We start from the raw sequence: 9,221 nt of genomic DNA on the forward strand, positions 1-9,221 counted from the left end.
CTTTATTGTATTTATATAGGACTAGCAGTCGATAACAGCACATGTATATACACAATGAAAGTCGACAAGAGTAATATATACAGTTAAGTGCGTACACAAACGTATCATCTAGTCTACAAACATCGGGTCAGTCAGTCAGTGGCAAGAAAAAATGGCGGATGTCGAGTTGAACGTCGACAACCTGATACAAAGATTGTTGGAAGGTACGTGATAAAAAGGGGGCCTATGTGAAAATAAAGTGTGAAATTGTTTTCGGTAATATCATCTTCAGTTTGGTGTACAGTTGATTGAAAGTTTTCTCGGTAATACCCAGTGAAAATCGCTCAATGCGAAGTCGCGCCGCGTACATCGAGTATATATGTATACTATTTCTTTCCAGCCAAAGGAAGATTAAATCGTGCGCGATCTACTTTATGACATCCAATATCTGTGTATATTACGAGTCGACGAATGGTTTTCCTCGAGTCTCCTCGTTTGTCGAAAGTTCGTTTCTAATTCGTGGTTTGTAGAATACTAGAGAGAAAAGCACATATATATACATAAAAAAAAAAGAAAAAGCTATCGATCTCTTCCAGTTGTTGCAGTCCGTCGTAATTCTTTAGACACGTCAGAGGTCTTTGGATTTATTCCGTACTTTTTCTTTACTTTCTCAGAAGGCAAAACTATTTCCTTTTGTTTGTTCTCTTTTCTCATGCTACATGTCGGAACACTCTTTGCGGTAAAGTATACCACACGCAGAAAGACCAGGTTCAGAAGAAAGCCAAGCTAAAAGATATTTTCTCTTCGGATTTTGTCGGTATGCAACAAGGAAACCACCCCATGTAGTTCTTTTTTCCGTTTTTTAGTTGCGTTTTTACCTGCCTCAACGTCGTGCGTGAACGCTCGCCATCGTTTGCTTATGATTTACAATGTAAAATAAAGTAGAAAGCTAGATATACAGCATTGTGGTACCTGCAACATCAAAATTTTCCCAAGATATCATCTTCATTCTCAGTCAACTCAATCATCATATTGATAATGTCCCATTAGCTTCTTTATGGCAAGAAACTATGTGTGAATATGTATGAATTTTCTATTAAAGTAAAATACGTAAGTAAAATATACTTATATCGTAATGTATCTAATATCTGTTAGAACACAAAGCTTTTGGGATTGTCTATATAATGAATAAATGCATTAAACTCAAATCACTTTCTTCAAATAATAAGCCATATTTATATAAAGGGTATAATTTGTAATGATCCAATTTGCACGTAAATTATTGCTTGAATGCAGGTTGGTTTACATGCATGTTTCACACGATACTTGTCAGTGTTGTTTTAAGCTTTCATACAAATAGTATGTGTACAATTATTTTCCATCTTCTTTTAGCGAATCGATTACTTTTTTTAAGAGAATAGTGTCACATTCTTCTTCAAGAACTTACAGCACAATTTGATGTATATTCATGAGTATGTTTTAGTATCAATGTTTATACTACCCTGGCATATGTTTCTTTCAATGTGTTCAGTTAATAAATATACATTACAACACTGACTTTCTTAAGCATATTTGTTGCGAGCCTACTATTTGACATACATATATTATAAGAAGGCCAAATTGTTTGTTATGTATCAGAAAGATTAATGTATATAACACAAGTGTACCATTGCTTAATAAGGAAATTCATTCTTCTGAGAGTTGCAAAAGGAAACTTATTTAATTTGAATGAAGATGTTAATGCTTGGTGAAGAAAAATCATTTTGATCTTTCCTGCGTGCCTACAATACTATCTTTGTATTTTATCGCGAATAACATTTCCATGAAACGTTTATTACAATATACGAATTGATAACGCTGTTGAAATAAATCGTAATACGTCGCGGCTAAAGAGCAGTTCAAATTATCGCGTGTGTGAGCAAATATAACGATGACGATGACTACAATTTTTTCATCGTACGCCCTGTTTCCATAAATAAACCGAATTATTAATAGACTTTATTTCCGACATTTTGTCATTTTCGAACTCTCTGTTATTCTTCCGCTACAGGAATTCCGTCATTTTTTTTTCTCTCTTTCCCTTTTCGCCATTAATTATGGTGCTTAGATACTCGTTGATGTGACCTTGCTGATATGCAGTTTTCCAATAACCATCATCGGCCCAGTTTAACCACACCGTGAATTCCTTTATAGTTATAAATAATCCAGTGACACTGATGCAAGGTTCCAAAGAGTAATCTGCGAACGAAATTTCATATTTCTTTGCTCGTTCGTATACGTATACATACGTACAACGTACTCTTGATATACATGCATATACATATTATATTCTATACGTTACTGTAGTCTATATTCATATATCACGATCAGTGGTATCTACACGTGATCACCAACCGGCTTCGAGCTTTTGTTTTCAACTGTTCCGCAAGTTTACGCTCATACGGTATTATTCGAACTCATACAGCCGCTTAATCCTTTCGAAGCATTATAACGACGGTGTACAACCATTTGTGTCCCCGAGTATTGCATCAGGAGAACACCTATATCGCATTGCTTGATGTTTTTATAATTAAACCTCTTGCGTTCTTGTGTCTTCAATCTTAACGGAACAGATCATATATGTATAATACCGTTGGCTAAATGATAATTTTTCATTACATGAATATTTTAATGTAAATATAGAAAAACGATACGAGATAGTAAAATCTAGATATTTATTTTTGTTTTGAAGAATCAACCTTAAAAGTTGTCATCGAAGGAAATCACGTTAACGCTGTCACAGATGAAATTTTATCCCGTGTGCATTTCTTTTTTATTTTAAAAATTGATAATTGATTAAACGAATAAAATTAATATATTCTATTATAAAACTATTTTTTACAAACTTACAATACTTTTAATATTACGGTATCGATGCAAAATACTAAGTGCGTTACTCGGACAATTTTATTCTTCGAATAAATATTATAATTGCATATAAAACGAAATTCATCGGTCGAACATGACAAAACAAAGCATGCACAGTGTGGAATTTCATTTACGCTAGCGTTTAAAGGATTTAAACACGAAATGTGATATATGAATAACGAACTTTGTCATTCGAGTCGATCGGAAAAAAATTAGCTACCATTAGTCCCGAACGTGTCCAGATTGTATTTATGTAAGCAACAAGAGAAAACCCTACCGAATAGGACGATCCGTGGAATCCGTATAATCGTATTACCCTTGTTTTTCCCCCTTTTGAGAAAAAATCGACTCTCGGCAGTCAGATACCTTCATGCTCCAGCGTAGAGTTATGCTCGATGTACCTGTGACAAAACGACTCTCCGATGCCTCGCGATGCGTCGCCCAACCCCGGGGACAGAGGCAGGAAATCCATTTAAACGTGCGAATTTTTGGGCGCAGTCCGAGGATGCCGGCCAGGAAAGACCGTCTTAATGTCAGAGGGCGAGGTGCGCGGCCTTTGCCTCAAGTCACGGGAGATTTTCCTTCAGCAGCCGATCCTGCTTGAACTGGAGGCGCCGCTTAAGATTTGCGGCGATATTCACGGCCAGTACACCGACTTGTTACGGCTATTCGAATATGGCGGTTTCCCGCCGGAGGCGAATTACTTGTTCCTCGGCGACTACGTAGACAGGGGCAAACAATCGTTGGAAACGATATGCTTGCTGCTCGCCTACAAGATCAAGTATCCGGAGAATTTTTTCTTATTGAGGGGCAACCACGAGTGCGCCAGCATAAACAGGATATACGGGTTCTACGACGAATGTAAGAGAAGGTACAACATCAAACTATGGAAAACGTTCACCGATTGCTTCAATTGTCTACCGATCGCTGCGATCATCGACGAGAAAATATTCTGCTGTCATGGCGGCCTCAGTCCAGATCTTCAGGTGATTCGATATCGATCTCTGCAGAAAATTATTTGCGAAATTTTCGAAATTAAATTACCGGGGATTTTTATGTTTTTCCATGTGTATATATCAACGAATATGTTTTTAACGCAGATGATGATTTATTTCGAGGATGATTCTGGGGATAAAAGATCGTGGGATAATTTACAATTTACTTCCTTATTTTTCGTTGTTAGACGATATATATTTTTTTCCTTTCTGTAAGTTTTTATAATTTCCTATAACACCAAAAGAATTAGTTTTAGGATCTATGTCGATTCTATAGATACTCCTTTCTCTCTGTGAATACTTTATGCTCATAAAATCATATACTTTTTTGTAACGCTGTATATAGTTTGATATTTATTTGTGTCTATGATCATTAAATTTCTACGTAGTTATTATCTATAGGAATAATAACAATTGTGAAACAAATAATAAGAAATAACAAAGCGAAAGATCGCAAAAAGGTATTTACGCGAGAGATATTTTAAACGTTGAATAAGAGGCAAAATTTTTCAAGCAAGAAGTCATTCCTGTAACGTTGCGTGCGGAAGTGGCGCGTTAAAATCGATACGGCATTAAAGAGCATTTCTTAACAAGCTAAACGGAAAATTTATGAAATACACGTATGTCCATTTGTATAAACGATTAAGCGTTTTAAAGTATAATTCGTAAAATTTCTCGGAACGATCCTCGGATAATTTACATTTATTCGAAAGACGAAATAAACAAACAAATTACAAAATATATTGAAATTTGCGATGCACTGGAAAATAAAAAAGAATAACCAATATAAATGGAATCTATTTTTAAAACGGAATTTTCGATATTATTTTTAAGGCGTTAGGATGAGTTAAAATTGCGATTCTTAGCGCGCAACTGTTGATTGGCTTATATAATGAAGCGTGAAATTCGTTGATTTATTTAATCCTGTTGCAGACGAATATATGGTATGAAATTTGTACTCGCCAGGGAGATTTAATATTCGATTTTCATTTAAAAAATAAGACCTAAATCGATGACCGTATTTTAACGCTTCTACTATTTAAAAATTAAATTCTATTAACCTTGGCTGAATTTAGAACTAGATCTGGCTCGTGTCCATTGCGTCTCCATATTTCTCGAATCTTTCATCTTTAATTGAAACCTTCTGTAGCATGTTCGTTCACGAAGGAAGATTTATAAAAGAACTGGCCGCTGGAAATATTGATTTTCTATTTATACTCAATGTAAGAAGGAAAATATTAAAAGTTTGATCCCTGTTAGAATGTCAAAAGATTAATATCTTTATAAAATAAACTATCGATCTTTTGTCATTCATAAAAAAGGTCACTTCTTGAGAAAATATCTTTCATAAATACATTGCTACTCTGTTTTCGCCGTTTGATATTTTCTTCGATAAAAATTTATAACAGGAAGAATTATCGAAGAATTTTCGAGGAAGGCCTACAAGATGAAATAGTGAATTGTCCTAGCCCCTTTTTAATTATTAGCTACGTTTAAAGAACCTTCTTTTTAATATTTACAAAATACATAAAAGTTTTATGAACTGCTATTTAATAGACCCTTCCTTTCGGAAGGTTTTTCAATTATTACGTGATTAATGTAATTTAATTTCATCGTATGTTTAACAATATTTCCATCATAAAATTATCGACTCTCAAAAAATGTACAATAAAAAATATTTGTTATTTACTATCTAGCAGAATATGGAACAAATCAAAAGAATAATGCGTCCGACAGATGTACCTGATACTGGCCTTCTCTGTGACTTGTTATGGTCCGATCCAGATAAAGAAGTCCAGGTATAATGTTTCTTCGTTATGTAATCATTTATCGTCGATTCTTCCGAAGTAATTCCAAACTAATATAATATGGATTTTTATCTTCTATGTTTTAGGGATGGGGTGAAAACGATAGAGGTGTATCTTTCACATTCGGACCAGACGTGGTGTCGAAGTTTTTAAATCGTCATGATATGGACTTAATATGTAGAGCACATCAAGTAGTCGAAGACGGTTACGAGTTTTTCGCGAAACGACAATTGGTCACCCTGTTCTCAGCGCCAAATTACTGCGGGGAGTTCGACAATGCCGGAGGAATGATGAGTGTCGACGAAACTTTAATGTGCAGTTTTCAGGTAGGATTTGTGAACATTCGATGATGAAATAGTAATGTTCGCTTAAAGGGTAAAATAAATTAGGGTACTAGATTGCAATTTATGTTAAAATAAGGAAGAACAAATGAGACTGTATGTGAAAATGCAATCAATTATATATAAAAATCGACGATCTGATCACCTACCTATCATCTAGTTTTTCTCAATAAGTTTAGGTCATGCCGAGCCTGAGATATTCAGTAATTGAGAATAATTGCGGTCATTTGAATTTTAGCGAAACATTTGTATTGTATTTTAAGCGAGCGCTACTGCATTATAATTTGTTGAGCATTGCATGGTGCATTTCGTTCATGTCTTATCTATTATTCATGGTGTACGTGCAGATTCTGAAACCGTCAGAGAAGAAGGCTAAATACCAGTACTTAAGTTTGAATACGGGTCAAGCCACAAGACCATCTACACCACAAAGGAATCCAGCCAAAAAGAAATGACAGCCTTGTACTCGGTTTTTCCTTCATTTAAGGAAGCTCGTCGATAAGGCGACAAAATTTTTATTAAGGCGCGAACATCAAGAGCATAACATTGTATGATATGTTCTATCACTAACTAGCGGTTATGCCAAGCAGATGAATAGTAAAAAAGAAAAAAAAAACAGGAAAGAACGGGTGAGACACGTAGTGGTATTTGTGATCGTTAAAGACTTTAATAACAAAAGGCAGTTTTAATTTCTTTTCTTCGAGTATGATTTAAATATAGCATTTTAAGTAATTATTATTATGTTGACTGATTAGTGATTAAAAGGTAATCGTATATCGATAGAACTCGCCCGAGTGTGCTTGTTACGAAAAGTTTAAAAACAAACAAAAACCAAAACACACAAAAAAAAAAGAAGGACGGTAATTCCGACTTCGCTAATGCTTTTTCGTGAGTATTACTTTTCATATTTTAACATGAAGACGTCAAGGGAAAGGAGTAAAATTTACTTCTTTCCTGATTTACATCCGAATAAGATAATTAATATGATTATTAAAAATTAATACTTTCTTTTTTCATTGGATTTGGATCAAGGATCACTTCTGTGTTCTCTGGACAATTATGTAGCTATATCTTCCAGATCCGAGTGATTCTTTTATTGCCATTAACGTTTTAAAGAAATTTCCATATTCTCATTTTGACTATTTATTGCTTCCATGTTCAATGTTCAGTGTAATTATTAAATATTGCTGATTATTCTACTTACTCTTATTGCCATCGCTTTGCAGCTGATTTGATTAGAATTGTTTAATGAAACGCGCTGTATCATGTACATAGATATTCTTTCATTTCGCTCTACATTTATTTTTCCGTCTCTTATATTTTTCTTCATTCGCGTTAAGTCGTATTTCTATGTACACGTACGATTAAATACATATTTTAGTTTTCAGTATTCCAAACTATCGACGACATGTTTCAAGGCACGTTGTAGAAATGTTAGATTGTTTATTCTCTATGAACGAAAAATCGGAGAAAAAACAGAGAACCAGTATTTTTAAGATGATGATTTTATGCAGATTATTATTATCTCCTTTATTCGAAGGACATATGCTCGAACGAAACAAATGGGTATTAAAGAAAGTTAAAAAGATATTAATTCAGATGCAAAATATAATTATTAACGAGATGTTGTATTAGCACTTTGCGTGTAAGAAGAAGAATCTCAGTCGTTGAGAGATTTTTAATCTTGCGATGAAATAGATCGATACATACGTATTACGTATATTAAAACTGATTTACAGGCTATCAAATCGTCGAAATGTAATTATTATTGGCTGATAAAAAAAAAGTCCTTGGATGATTGCTATTTATAAGAACGTACTATTTCACTTTCAGATGTTTTCGACGCTTTATTGTTTCGAATGTAACTCGATTAATTAATTGGTATGAGGCAGTAGGCAGCATTTAGTACTGTACTACCTAATACGTGCTTTGGTAAAATAGTAACATACACCGTATTTAATTTTTGTTCGTATTTCATGAAACATTTATTCTCTTCGAATTGTTTTAAGAAGAATCCGTTTCTTGCATTAAGTACGAGTTAATATTTCTGTTATGTTGTGCAATATAAAACGTAGTTCGCATAAATGAAAAGTCTAGAAAGTATCAGAAACGATTTGAATACCAACGTCTATAGGACATAAGTGTCTAAGAATATTTACGAAGAGTACATTAAAATGGAAACAATACACTGTTTGAAAAAAAAAAAAAAAAACTAAAAGAAAATAAAAAAAGATATATATATATACATATATATATAACAGTAAAATGAAATGTAAGTACATTAGACCGCACCGTATCATCAGAATAACTTACATAGTTCCAGAAATGAACAATCGTAAAACGATCAAACGTATTATCTGAAAGTGAAATAAATCGGCTTCGACGCGTTACGTTTAGATAATTAAATAAAAAAAAGGACTAGCCAATTTGTTTATACAAGTACCAAGTAATTTATGTTTGTTAAAATTGTTATTTATGCAGCGAGGATGAGTTATTGTGAATTTTTTTCTATAATCATGAGAATTTTAATCGATTTATTATATAGACGAATCGTTATGAATTGTTAAATAGAAGACAAAAATGGGCATATTTGACGAAGTTGGCGACGGTACATCGTTCTGAATTTACTCCTACTATTTAGATAATTCTTACAGAGGTCATGCGATTTAAAGCAAGCCGACTTAAAAACGGCCATTTTTCTTCCCTCGTCACATTCTCCTCCATTGACCCTTTCTTCCTCTATTTCTCCCTCCAAATATAAGTTTAATTGTAAAAGAAGCGGTTGTGATCCCTCGATATGCGTTCTGTCCGAGACCCATAAATTATATACACAGATATTATATTTGTAAAGAGCCGATCGGTCGGGATTCGACGATGCTCTATAAAATACGAGAATAAAGTGTAATTATTAAATACAAGTTGCGTGAACGTACATACATCGGCTACTGTCTATTGTTACACCGATCGAATCCCGGCAGAACAGGCCAATGCAATGGACATCCTAAAGATGTAAAACTTTCAGATAATAAACATGCATATTGTTGTACAAACCTGTCCCTCTCGGTTTGATATTTCGCTTTCAGATTAAACTTCTTTATATAAATACGGATAACGATGCAACAAAGAGGGAGATAGAGATGGAGAGAGCGATAAGATCACGCATATATGATCATAATTTCGTAGAGAAAGGA

The 9,221-nt window shown here is 33.9% G+C and overlaps 1 protein-coding gene across 7 annotated transcripts; it reads left to right on the plus strand.

The window, feature by feature from the left end:
* Positions 1-33: 33 nt before the first annotated feature.
* Positions 34-9,080, plus strand: LOC126920392 (serine/threonine-protein phosphatase PP1-beta catalytic subunit). Of its 7 annotated transcripts, none has more exons than XM_050730720.1 (6): positions 34-203; positions 725-796; positions 3,385-3,872; positions 5,579-5,680; positions 5,776-6,015; positions 6,378-9,080. In XM_050730720.1, the coding sequence occupies exons 1-6, from the start codon at positions 152-154 to the stop codon at positions 6,483-6,485; spliced, it is 1,062 nt and encodes a 353-aa protein (XP_050586677.1). In that variant the 5' UTR covers positions 34-151; the 3' UTR covers positions 6,486-9,080. The 7 variants fall into 7 exon arrangements, with proteins under 7 accessions (XP_050586677.1, XP_050586679.1, XP_050586678.1 ...); XM_050730721.1 differs by having other exon boundaries at positions 37-203; positions 5,582-5,680; XM_050730717.1 differs by lacking the exon at positions 34-203 and adding an exon at positions 218-483.
* Positions 9,081-9,221: the final 141 nt, after the last annotated feature.

This window comes from Bombus affinis, chromosome 9 (assembly GCF_024516045.1).
Source record: "Bombus affinis isolate iyBomAffi1 chromosome 9, iyBomAffi1.2, whole genome shotgun sequence".
NCBI lineage: Eukaryota > Metazoa > Arthropoda > Insecta > Hymenoptera > Apidae > Bombus > Bombus affinis.